We start from the raw sequence: 12207 nt of genomic DNA, 5'->3' as shown, positions 1-12207 counted from the left end.
GCTGAGAAGGTTAAGTCAATGGGGGCAGGAAGAGTAGGCAGGGAGGTAGGAATGTGCGAGACAAGGGGTGGGTCAAGGGGGTTGGGAGGGTGGTAAATGGGTCGGATGGTGTAAGGGGTTTTAGGTGGGAAGATTTTGGAATGAGTCTGGGGGCAAAGGGGGTTTAGGTGTACAGGGTGAGAATTCAAGAGCAAGGGGGGGAAACTGGGGGAGGGGAGAGGGGAGTGCATGGAGGTAGAGAAGGGAGAGACTGGGAGGGTGCCATAGGGGTGTGATAGAGGGTGGGGGGTTGGAGGGGGAGGGAGATGAGGCTATCGTTCTAGCAAGGGTGAGACCCGCTACCTTCAGAGAGGGGAAGGGATATGAAGGGGTGGTTTGTTGGCAGGGGTCAAGTACTGGTTATGGGGGCTGGAGGGGGTGGTATAGGTGACCAGTCAAGGGGGTGGTGTGGTTTCCCAGTGGGCTAAGGGGAGGGAGTGGGTGGCATGGGAGGTTGGTACAGAGGAAGGGGAGTTCCTCAGAGGGCATAAGGATAAAGTAGAATTGGAGGTGGGTTTGTGTTGTTTGGAGTTCCAGAGGGCTCCCCTTGCTTGGGAGTTCGATAGAGGGCATGGTGTATGGGTGGGGGGTATTAGGGTGTTCTCAACAGATGTCTGATGGAGAGTAGAAGTCGATGTGTTAGGGTGGGAAGGGGAGAGGGAGTTAGGCACTTGAGGGGGGAGATGTTTGGCACGCCAGAGAGCTCCTATGATCTTATAGTCGGACGAGGGATGATGGTAGGAGGGTGGGCGGACTTTGTCTGGGTGCATTGATGTGCATGGGGAGTGGGCGTGGATTGTGATCAGGAGGGGAACACAGGGGGTGGTCATGAAGTTGGGTGCAAGAGCGCAGCCAATGCACCGCAAGGGGGGAGGGATGGGGGTGGGTATGGTACGGGAGGCTAGGGGTCTAGACGGGCCAGAGAGGGGGTATATCAGGAGTTGGGATCTCCATCCTGGGGAGTTCAGTGCAGTACCTACAGGTTGAAGAACTAGTAGTAGTAGATGCATAGGCCCAAGATGTTCAATCTGCCTCAAGCTTTTGCTTACCGGGGCAGTGGGAGAGGGCTAAGGGGGTAGCGGTAGGGAGTTGTAAGTGAGCGGCAGAAGCAACTAGATCACAGAAATATCACAGTGCACACTGTCTAGGTGCAAGTTAAGCTAACAGGGGAAATTCCAAGTGAGCAGCACAGGCAAATAGATTACAGTATTATCTAAGGGGGCACTCTCCAGATGTGAATCAGGGTACCAGGAACAATTTCTAAGTCACAGAGGGTATTTCCTAGGTGAGAATCAATGTAGCAAGAGTGATTTCTAAGTGTGTGGGACAGTTAAATCACAGTACTATCTCGGAGGGCACTTCTAGATGTGAATCAAACTGACAGGAAGACATATAAGTGTCTGGAACAGGCAGAATAAAACACATTAATAACTCAGGCAGAATAAACACAGTAATAGCTCGGGGGCACTTTCTAGATGCGAAACAGGCTAACAGGATTAATTCTAAAACATAGATGGCACCTTCTAGATGAGAATCAACGCAGCAAGAGAAAATCTCTAAATCCAAACAAATAACAATGACTTGGATTCAGGGAAAACACTAATTGCAGAATCTTCCTCAACAAGATATGAGCAACACCCCCAGGTAGGGAATTGTCAAATCCTGTCATATTGCCACACTTGGTAACGATTCACAAATGTCATAGTTATAGAAAACTGGCACTTGTTTGTTATTACAACTTTGGTTTAAAGTCTCCAGTGCTTATTTAGCACTTCCTTGAATTTCTGATTCCTGAATGTGTAAACAATAGGATTCATCAGAGGAGCAATAATGGAGCTGAACATGTTCACTGCTTTGTAGACCTCTATTGAAGGGTGCAGAGCCGGACTCACTTGAACAAAAAGGGCACTTCCATAGCATATTGACACCATAACCAGGTGAGAGCTGCAGGTGGAGAAGGTTTTCCGTCTTCCATTTGCTGATGGGATTCGCAGAATCGTAGCAATAATCAAGATGTAGGACACAGTGGTCATCCCAAGTGAGCACGGCAGAACAATAAGAGAAGAGATGATATTGACTAACTGGAGAAGGCCAGTGTCAGAACAGGCCAGTTCTATGATTGCAAAACCATCACAAAAGAAATGATTTATAACATTGGGGCCACAGTAAGAAAGTCGGGTGACGGCAATAGTAGGGTAGAGAACAAAAAGGAGAGCTACCAGCCAAGTGCTAATGATGAGTTGAAGGCAGAGACGATCATTCATGATGGTGGTGTAACGCAATGGATTGCATATGGCCACATAACGATCATACGCCATGATCGGCAAGAGGACAAAAGTATTGGTTTCAAAAAAGATATAGAAGAAGGACTGTGTAAGGCAACTGGCCAATGAGACTGATTTTTGCAATGCAAACATATGCACTAACATCAGAGGTTGGATAGTTGTCATGTTCAGAGTCTCGAGCACGGAGAGGTTCCATAGCAGGAAGTACATAGGGGTCCTCGGTCGACGCATATTAGGACTATCATGATGCCGTTCCCCACCAGAGTGATGACGTAGGTCAAGAGGAGAATGACAAAGAGGGAGCTCTTCAGCCTCGGCCCACCAGTGAATCCCACGAGAATGAACTCTGTCACCATGGTGCTGTTCCTTCTTTCCATGACTGCTCAGCAGGGTGCTGAAGGGACGGGTACTTATTAAAGTACTTTCTCTGTACACAGAGATGACAAAAAGTGACACAGAAATGAATTTCCAAAACTTGAGAAACAAATGCAGAACTTAAACCGATCACTTCCTGCACTTAGAAGACACCTGCATGACTAAGGTATGACCCCTCCACACTCTCTACACTCGAACAGCTCCCTGTACATCAAGGACAGACTCAAATCCTCTGAAAACCTGCACAGCATGATTAATCAAAATATATGGGGGTCACTACAACTTTGCAGTACATTTGTAAGGATACCAAAATGGTAATACCGTTACTGGCACTCAGTCTGGCAGAATTACAGCTGGATTATGAGTGCCGATAAGTGTGGCAAATCCCCATTCCATGGACAGTCGTATGCCGAGGCCGGTAATACTGGATTAGATGGGGATGATACCTTAAATCATCAAAATAAGCTTGACAGGTTTCCACGCCCCTTTAACCTGGATGTCCCGCCCTAGCGGAGGTCCCGGGCCAGAAGTGACATCATGCAGGTGACCTGGAAGTTCCGCTTGAGTGGAAGCCCCACCCCGGAAGTGATGTAGATGTGTTTAGCTGGAACTTAGGTTAGCGGGGGTGTTCCACATCATAGGTGTCACTGTGGAGGGCCCCCAGAGCCTGCAGCCCATAGGGCCCACACTGGTTGTTCCCCCAGATGTCCCCCACAAAGACCCGTAAGTGTGTCGCAGTGGGGCGCCTGGAGATGATGTCTGTGCTGGGGCCATCTTTAGGTTTGTGGCGTGCAGGGTGTATGTATACAGGTGTTTCGGGGGGAGATACAAGCTTCTCATGAAGCCTGAGAAAAACCTGCTAAAACAGCGTCAGCGATACCTGCAGTTAAGGAGAGGTATACATAAGGTTGAAAATTCGGGTATCTTGCCTGTCAGTTTTGCTAAAGAGGGTTTTTAGTAGTGGGTGGTTGTGTGTATTCCCTTATAAAAAGAGCGGTGCAAAGAAAAGCGTGACAGCTATACTAAGAATTGAAGAAAAAAAATTCTGCAAATATTCATATTAATATTCATAAATAAATCGTAATATTAATATTTTTATATGCATATTAATATTCATATTCGTGTAGAAATATGAATATTAATGTTCATATATGCATATTAATATTCATATTCATAACTATTGAGGGGGTGCTAGTTCTGAGCGCACCAGGCTTTTGAAGCAATGCCTGTGTTCTTTTAAAAGGCCAGGCGGTGGGACCTTTGGGGAGCAGCACAGGGCTCTGGACGGTGTGGAGAATTCTGCAGCCAGCAGCTATTGCAGGGTTCACGCCTGCACAAACAGTGTAAGCCCAAGGATGACTAGTATATATTGCTTAAAATACAGCTATTAGCCTCAGCTGAGGTGTCCCTGGCAATGGACGTTGTCAAAGTCAAGCCCCAGCAGACAGCGCATAGGATGTGCGTGTCTTTAAAGATATCTGGGTAATTACTTAAACGACAACAGCTGATGTGTCCCTTGAAATTTCCTTGGGGGATGCCTGTGTGCCAACTGAAATTCCACAACAGCCAGATTGGAAATGCATGGATCTAAAGCCATCTGGGGATTTACTTAAGTGTCAAAGAGTGTTGATCTTCTGGGTGATTCCACAGCTAACTGAAAAGCCAGCCACTTTTAGACCCTCATAAATACAGGGTTTGAGGTGTTGCAAGATCTTTTACAGACGGCTATTCCAGAATTAACCCTTTGCAGCCCACGTGTGGAGCCATACTGCCTGTTAGAGAGGCCATGCAGGAGCTAGATCAGTCCGAAAAGCTAGTAAGTCAGTGTATACTCTTTGAAATGCAGTAGCAGAGCAGAGCTTTGTGTAAAAGCCATGCTAACTCTTTTTTATTTCATTTTATTCTTATAGCCCCAGTCTTATGCCCCTTCGTTCTATGATGAATAACATTTTATCCATGTGCCAAGTAATGTTTAATTTTTATCTTTAAAATATGTATAGGTTACTATGCTCTAAATACTATCTGTATTCAAAATATCTACGTGTGCATAGGCCCCTACGTTTGTTATTCTCTGGGGTAAAATGTTGGCTGGGGGCATCTCAGCAGTTTCCATTAAAAAAAAGTAAAACTGCCAGTCCGGTGTATTTCAAGGGCTACACACGGTGCTTTACGTGTAGCCCCTTGACATGCATAGGTTTTTTTGTCAAGTGTGTGTCCTACAGATCACTTTAATTGCATATCGCTGTATGTCTCAGAGCCCTTAACAGTAGACCAATTAGAAAAAAAGCAGGGGAAATGTGGGTCGTTTAAAGGCTTCCCAGCTCTTTTCTAATTGTTATGCTGTTCAGGGCTGTTACTGCCCATTCTACGCCAACTCCCTTTTGTAAGTTAAACAAAATACTTAGCGTGGGCATCCCAGTGCCTTGTTCTCCCCCTTCCTCCATGCCCTGGCCCCTCACTCCCCCCCCCTCCTCCCCTCGTGCAACCCGGCATATGTCATACATCAGATGTTGGAAAAAACAACTCAGACACATTGTAAAGTTGGAAGATTAAAATGCCTCAGCAGCTTTATTTTGCATAAAGTCTTGAAGTTATCTTACAGGCGATCCGTAATTCACCACCACAGGTATACTACTCTGTGTGCGGCTACCTAGGTATCCCTTGCCCTCCCCCCCTCTCCCTTACCGTCCTCGTCCGGTGGACGCCTCAGGTTGAGCCCGGCCCTTGCTAATCCCCTCTCTCTACCCCCGGTCGTTTGTAGGTTTCCCATGACCGTGTTTCCCTATGCCCCCCCTTTTGTTCTAGGTCTTAGTTGGGAACGCCCTGCCACCCCCTCCTACCCTGACACTTACCCCGTGTCCTGGGTCTGGGTCTAGATAAAACCGGCAGCCACGCGGTGCCTCGCTAGTGTTCAGGTTCCTATACCGGCACCACCACAAGTGCCCCAACGTTACACATTTTCCCACACGGTTGTTGAGGCCGACACCGCCCTCCGGTGCTGCCCACACCTTTCTGCCTGCCTATATGGTCATCGCTTTGCGATGCCCGTCTATTTCGAGTCCTTCCTACTCTACTCTGTCCCCCCCTTCGTCTCCCAATTGCCGCTTGTACTGGGAGCCCAATCCTATCTGTGCTACGCTGCCCCCCATGTTTCTCTTCCATCTTGCCGAGCCCCTAGGAACTTCCCAGTTCCCTCTCCCCCAAGGCCTCTCTGTGAAGTCTGACCCAGTGCCCCTCTGCCAGCGTAATGTCTTTTCCGGGTACCCTAACCCTTCTCCTTCCTTCCTTTCCCAAGCTTGCTCCTCCACTCCCCAGGGACCCAGTTTTTTGGGTCCCGCCAAGCCCCCCCTCCCTGTCGTTTCTGCCCCTCCATATCCTGGCTCCATTTCCCCCCAGAGGCATACTTCCCAGCCCTGTTCTTCCGTACCCCGTCTCCTGTCCCCCCAGCTTTTGGTCCTTGCCCCCCTCCCTTTCCTTGGTACTGGCTTCCTCCCCCCTGTTCCCTCTATTCGCCTTGCCGCCCTGTCTTGTATCCCCCACCTCCCTCCCCCTTATGCCCCCCCGACCGTCTTCCCTTGATGGCCTTGTTTGTGAGTTTGTTATTCGTTCCCCCCCGCGCAGATTTTGGGCTTGGAATTGGCTCCCAAGTCCCCTACATCCCTCCCCTTTTTCCCAGGGCCTCCCCCAAGCCTATTACTCTTGGGGCGCCGTAAATCTAATCTGTTGGCTGATCATTCCCCTATGGGTCTGCCAGTGCTTCGTTAAAGGGATTGACCTGTGACACCTCCAGACTCTCTGCTGGCTGCCGGCGGGGAGTTCCCCACAGCCTGCACAGGGCACTCCCTTTTTTTTTTTTTTTTTTTTTTTTGCATGCCCCCGTGCCTCCCCTTCTTTTCATTTGTGGGGATGTTTGGGAGATGTGGGGCTGGGGGGGGAGCAGGGTTGGTGGGAGTGGGGGGTGGTGGTAAGAGGCGGAATTGACTCCCCTTTACCCCCCCACAACCTTCCGATCTGTACCCCATCACGTGCATCCCACGTTTGTTAGTGCCGTCCTCCATTCTAAGGACATTATTGCTGTGCCCACCTCGGACAGGTGCGTTTTGTCCTTATCGAAATAACCAGGTACCTTTAAGGTAATAAGGGGGTGCCGAATCCATACCATCCCCCTACTTTTCAGGAAACCCCCCATACGGCTGTTAGTTTTTCTCCTCCCCTCCTCTATGGCCCCATGGCGTAGCGCACCCCTCCATTCCTGCCTTGGGATTATCTCAGACCACATCACCTCGCACTCCCTGAATGACCTCCCTATTCTGGTTAGTAAAGTTCTTAATAGCTCTGTCAAATCCTTCCTCCCTTTTGTTACAAGATAATTGCCCCCAATATGTATCAAGATGATGTTGGGCGAAGGGTGGTCCTGAGCTGCTTGTTCCAATGTATCCCATAAGAACGTGCTTTTTAAGCCTCCCTTGCCGATCCAACTGATCTGTGTATTCCGGAGGCCCAGGTTACCGTCCCAAAAAGCCATCCGTGCTCTGGCAGCTGCCCTGGCCACGAAGTAGTGGCCCACGACCCATACCCTGGTGGTTTCTGTGGCGACATGAGTGGTCATCTTAGATATGTGGCATAGTTGATGACCCCGGCACCGTACCAGGCCCTCCCCCCACCTCAGGCGCATTGGCCTGGCTACCGTACATATAATTTGTATTTGTCGGATACCCATCTCCCTATCTTTTTGACCCTGTCCTCCCCCAGGCTTTCCCTGCTTGCTGTCGTTGCTGCGCCTATGCGGAACGAGTGGGTTGAATAATTAACCGGATTGACGCCGGAACTTGCCAGGGCCCCCCCCCAAGACCCGCCTGAATTGGAACTGGGTAAGTGGGGATCCGTCCTGGTGTCAGAACAAATAACCTGGCTCCCCCCCTTGATCGCAAAATATGCAGTCATATTTTCCACTGGGCAAAACGCTTCCTGTCCCAGTCTGGCCAACACTAGCTCGCATCCCTTGGCCTGCTGATCTGTTTTTGATATCCTGATGATGACCGATATCCCCCCCCCCTTATGCAATACATCTCCCCATAATAACGCTCTGCAGCTCTGGTCATTCTTTGCTTTAGCCACTAGCTCACTAATCCGTAGGCCCCCAAAAAAGGCCAATGCGAAGCATGCCTTAAACATGGTGCTTTCGTATTGCGAGTAGCACACCCCTGTAGTTGCTGTCATGACCTTCTGTAATAGCTCAAAATCAATGGGCCTCCTCACTGAAGTCGGTACCGTGGCCCCCCTGCCCCTGTCCCAACCTCTCAGTGCGGCTCTTACCAAAAAGCCCTTTGTTGGGTCATGCCGGCCTGCCAGCTGGGAATGGAATGCCACCACGCTGAGGTGCGCTGCCAGCCATGATCTCGATTTGCCAGCCCCTTTGGCCCAGAGCACAAAACAGTCTACCCTCTCCTCCGCGCTAGCTCCCCCTAGTTGTTTGGTGTTCTCCAAGAAAGTATCGTAGTTAGCCTTGTATCGAGTCCATGTGCTCCCAGACAACGCTCTGGAAGCGAGCTGCCTCATTCCTTGACCCAACTCACTAGTTGCCATAGTTCCTTGTCGAACGGAGTCATGATGGGCTGTGCTTGCCAGTGCGCTTTCCTGAATCGCGTCATCTGTGAACGAGAAAGTGCATCGGCCGCTGTGTTATCCACCCCAGGTACGTGGCGCGCTTTAACCGCTGCATTCATCTTGAGGCATTTGCGCACCATGTGGCGTAGTAGGCACAACGTGGCAGGGCATCTTGCTGAATGAGTGTTTACCGCCTGCACCACTGCCATATTGTCGGACCACACCACTAGTCGTTTGTTACTTAGTTCGCGCGTCCAAATGTGCATTGCTGCCACCACCGGGAATAGTTCCAGCATGGTTATGTTTTTGCAAAACCCCTTCCTGTCCCAATCCTTTGGCCAGTCGGCCCTGCACCACTCCTTTCCTAATATGGCCCCAAATCCCACCCGACCTGCCGCGTCTGTGAATAACTGTGCGCACGCCGTCCAAGGGGACTGCCACAGGCATACCCCATTAAATTCTCTTAAAAAGGTGCTCCATACTCTGAGGTCCTCCCTCAAACCCGCCCCAAGGCGTATCTTGTGCCACCCTTTTTCGTGCCTTCCTGTTGCCGCCGCCAGACGTCTCGCAAAGACTCTCCCAGCCGGTATGACCCTGGCGGCAAAATTGAACTTACCCACCAAGGATTGAATGGTCTTTATGGTCACCTTGTCCCCGGACAACGCCATGTCAATATCCCCAATGAATTCCTTGATCTTTTCTGTCGGTAATCTACATGCCCCTTCCACTGTGTCTATTGTTATCCCCAGATAGGTTAACTTAGTGCAAGGTCCCTGTGTCTTATCCCCCGCCAGAGGTACTCCCAGTTCCTCAGTTAATAGCATGAAATTTTGGAGGAGTGCTGCGCAAATCTCTGTGCCCCCCCTACCCACGAACAGGAAATCATCCAGGTAATGCGTTTTTCCCCCTCTGCTCTCCAGTTTATTAAGTGCCCATTCGAGGAAGGAGCTGAATGCTTCGAAATAAGCACACGAGATGCTGCAGCCCATAGGCATGCACTTATCGACATACACCTGTCCCTCAAACCGGAAACCCAGAGGAAGAAACTTACCGGGTGGACTGGAAGCAGCCTGAATGCTGCCTCTATGTCCACTTTCGCCAAGAGCGCCCCTTTACCTGCTGCTCGAGCTAGGCTTATGGCTTGGTCAAATGAAGCATATGTTACTGAACAATCCTCCATGTCTAAGCCATCATTCACCGACCCTCCCCTGGGGTGTGACAAGTTATGAATGAGGCGAAACTTCCCAGGTTCCTTCTTTGGTACCATCCCCAATGGTGAGATGATAAGGTTACTCAATGGGGGACCCTGGTAAGGGCCTGCTATCCTGCCTAAATCAATTTCTTTGTTGATCTTTGCCCTGGCCACATTGGCCCATTCGGTAATTGACTTGGAATTGTTTGCTGTTCTGGCCCCCACAGGACCCCTGTAGGGGATGCGGAACACCTGCACAAACCCCTGTGCCAGCACGTCCCTTCCCAGAGCCACCGGATACTGTGTTAACCATGTGAGCAGGCTATCGACCTTGATGGGGAAAAACCTTTGTCAATGAGGCCCTTCCCTGGCCTCTCCCAACCCACCTCGCCCCCGATCCCCCTGCCCCCATCATTACCGTTGCTGCCTCTCCTGCCTGCTCCCGCCGCTGTGAATGCCCTTGTCCCTTCACTCCTTGACGTACCAAATATCGAGACACCCTTACGGAAAAACGTTTATTTTAGTATACAGTGTTGATTTTGAAACCTAATGACAATATAAATTGACAAATTTTAGACTTTGCACCGTATGCCCCCTTTTGGAGCCGACTTAGTGGTGCCTATTTCGGTTGCTCGCTTGCCGCTGGCCGTCCCCTGCACATTCGGGCTGGATGCCCGTGGGTCCCACACGTGGAGCAAGCATGTCTGAATTTGCAAGTCACGCCCCAGTTGCATGCCCCATCATTGTAAAATCTGCAATATAACGGTGCCCTCCCGTTGGCAGTGTTTGGTCTCCCTCCACCCGCTGGCCTTGTCGTAGCTTCCGTGGGGGCCGACTGTACTGGTACTGTGGTTCCCAGGACTGGTTCCGGCCCCATGATATTGCCCCATGCTGTCAGTTCCCTCCTCCCCTCCCTCGGTGCCACTGGACTGGGGGGCGTAGCTGCCCTGGTTAACCCTGTCCCAACTGCCGAGAGCCCTTCCCCCGTCTCTGCCCAGGGATTGGTGCGGCCTCCCGCCAGGATGATAGTCCCATCTGCTTGCTCAATTGTCCCGCTGGAAGACTCCAGCCAGTCCTCGACTGACTTATGGTTCCGTTTAAGATTGGGATCATGTTCCATACGCAAACGAAAACGCTGATCCCTCAAGAACCATTCATTACCTCCCTGTTGGTTATATTCATAGATGACGCATGCCCTGTATCCCATTAAGTGCGGGCCCAAGTTTGGGTCCTTTTCATTGAGGGTTTGGGCTAATATCTTGAACGCAACGATCCAGTTTTCCAGAGTTTCTGCGGGCCTCACTCTTTTCCTGGCTTTGGCTAATTCCCTACCCCCTGTCCCACGCAGGGTGTCGTTGCCCTTTGTTTCATGTTCCAAGAGGGATAATATATCTATGAATTTGCCCTCCCAAATTTCCTGTTTTACCCATTCCGGCAAAAGCCATGCTGAGTAATCGCCACCTGTTGTAGCCGGTAATTTGGTGCTGGTGCCCTCCCTGGGCTGACGCGCAAGCTCCTTATCAGCCTGCCCCTCTGCCCCGGTACAGATCGCTGCGCCGGTGGCCGGAGTACCGCTTATTGCCCCTCACTCCCCCCCACCAGACATTGCTTGCCCTGGTGGTGTTCGACCCAGGTGCCCTGCTTGCTGTGGGGGCCAGTGCGGCCTTTGCCCCTTGCGCCGCCAACACTGCCCTGACGATTTTCTGTATAAATTCCGACTCACCATCCCCACCAATGGGCGCACCGCTCGGTACCAGCCCGGCCACAAGGTCCGGAGGAGTGATCAATTTCAGTTGGGCCTTAGGCGGGAGGGCGGTCGGCTGTGGGGTTGGTAGTTGTGGGTTTGGGGTGCCTGTGGGGCCCGCCGGTGTCGCCCCCAGCCGTGCCTTTAACGCTGCCAATTCTTCCTCCAGATCCCTTTTTGTTTTCTTTAGGTGTGGGCCCCCGCTTGCCTTCGCCGTCCGCTTTTGTGGGGGCCCCCCCTCATGTCCAACACTCGCTGGCGGGTTCTCGTGGCCGCCCGTGCCTTCGCCGCTTGGCGAGTCCTTGCTCTCCGGGATGTTTTTTCCTCCGTCCGGGTTGTTTCCCGGGGTAGCGTTTGCGTTGGCGATTACCGGCCCACCCATCCTTGCCATGGCTGCCTGCCACCCCAGGACCTCGGCGAGGGCTAGATATTCAGCCCAAGATTGTGCATCCATTCCGCGCACCGTAGCTGATGATCCGGCTGCTTCCTCCACTGCCTGCCGGTCTTCCGATAGCACAAGCTCTACGACGTCGAGGGCCTAATTAACTGCGCTTGCGTGTATCGACATGTCAACCTATGTGAAACAAATGTTTAAGTCACTGTGGAGTACGTACTGCTTGCTTACTTTATTGGCATATGATGGGTGACGGTATCACCTAACTTTAGTATACCTAAGTGCCAGACTGCTCCATTCCACCGCTCTCCCTTTCGCCCCCCCATTGCTGTTCTACCGCCGCCGTACTAAGTATTTCCCAGCAAAACGAAGAAACCCTGTGCCCGGGGGCTATGTAGCACCTAAGGACTCGTTCTTCAAATTGAAACCAGGCTGTACCCCTAGTTACCCCTTAATGACGCATGCCCAGCATTTGTCCAATACAAAGCCAATCCACGTGCCCCATGTGGGACCTAATCCCCACACCCGCCCTGACCCTGTGATCCATTCTGTGAATCCCGTAGTATACCTG

At 51.2% G+C, this 12207-nt stretch overlaps 1 protein-coding gene across 1 annotated transcript; it reads right to left on the bottom strand.

The window, feature by feature from the left end:
- Positions 1-1784: 1784 nt before the first annotated feature.
- LOC138473486 (olfactory receptor 6X1-like) lies at positions 1785-2357 on the bottom strand. Its single transcript, XM_069612129.1, has one exon. The coding sequence runs from the start codon at positions 2355-2357 to the stop codon at positions 1785-1787; it is 573 nt and encodes a 190-aa protein (XP_069468230.1).
- Positions 2358-12207: the final 9850 nt, after the last annotated feature.

The sequence above is a fragment of the Ambystoma mexicanum genome, chromosome 8 (genome assembly GCF_040938575.1).
Source record: "Ambystoma mexicanum isolate Mex_15411 chromosome 8, UKY_AmexF1_1, whole genome shotgun sequence".
Lineage (NCBI taxonomy): Eukaryota > Metazoa > Chordata > Amphibia > Caudata > Ambystomatidae > Ambystoma > Ambystoma mexicanum.
The sequence above is the reverse complement of the archived record's forward strand: the minus strand, read 5'-3'. Positions and strand labels throughout refer to the sequence as shown.

Excerpts from the sequence above, each read along its gene's own strand:
- LOC138473486 (XM_069612129.1), bottom strand. The coding sequence starts at position 2,357 with ATGGCGTATGATCGTTATGTGGCCATATGCAATCCATTGCGTTACACC.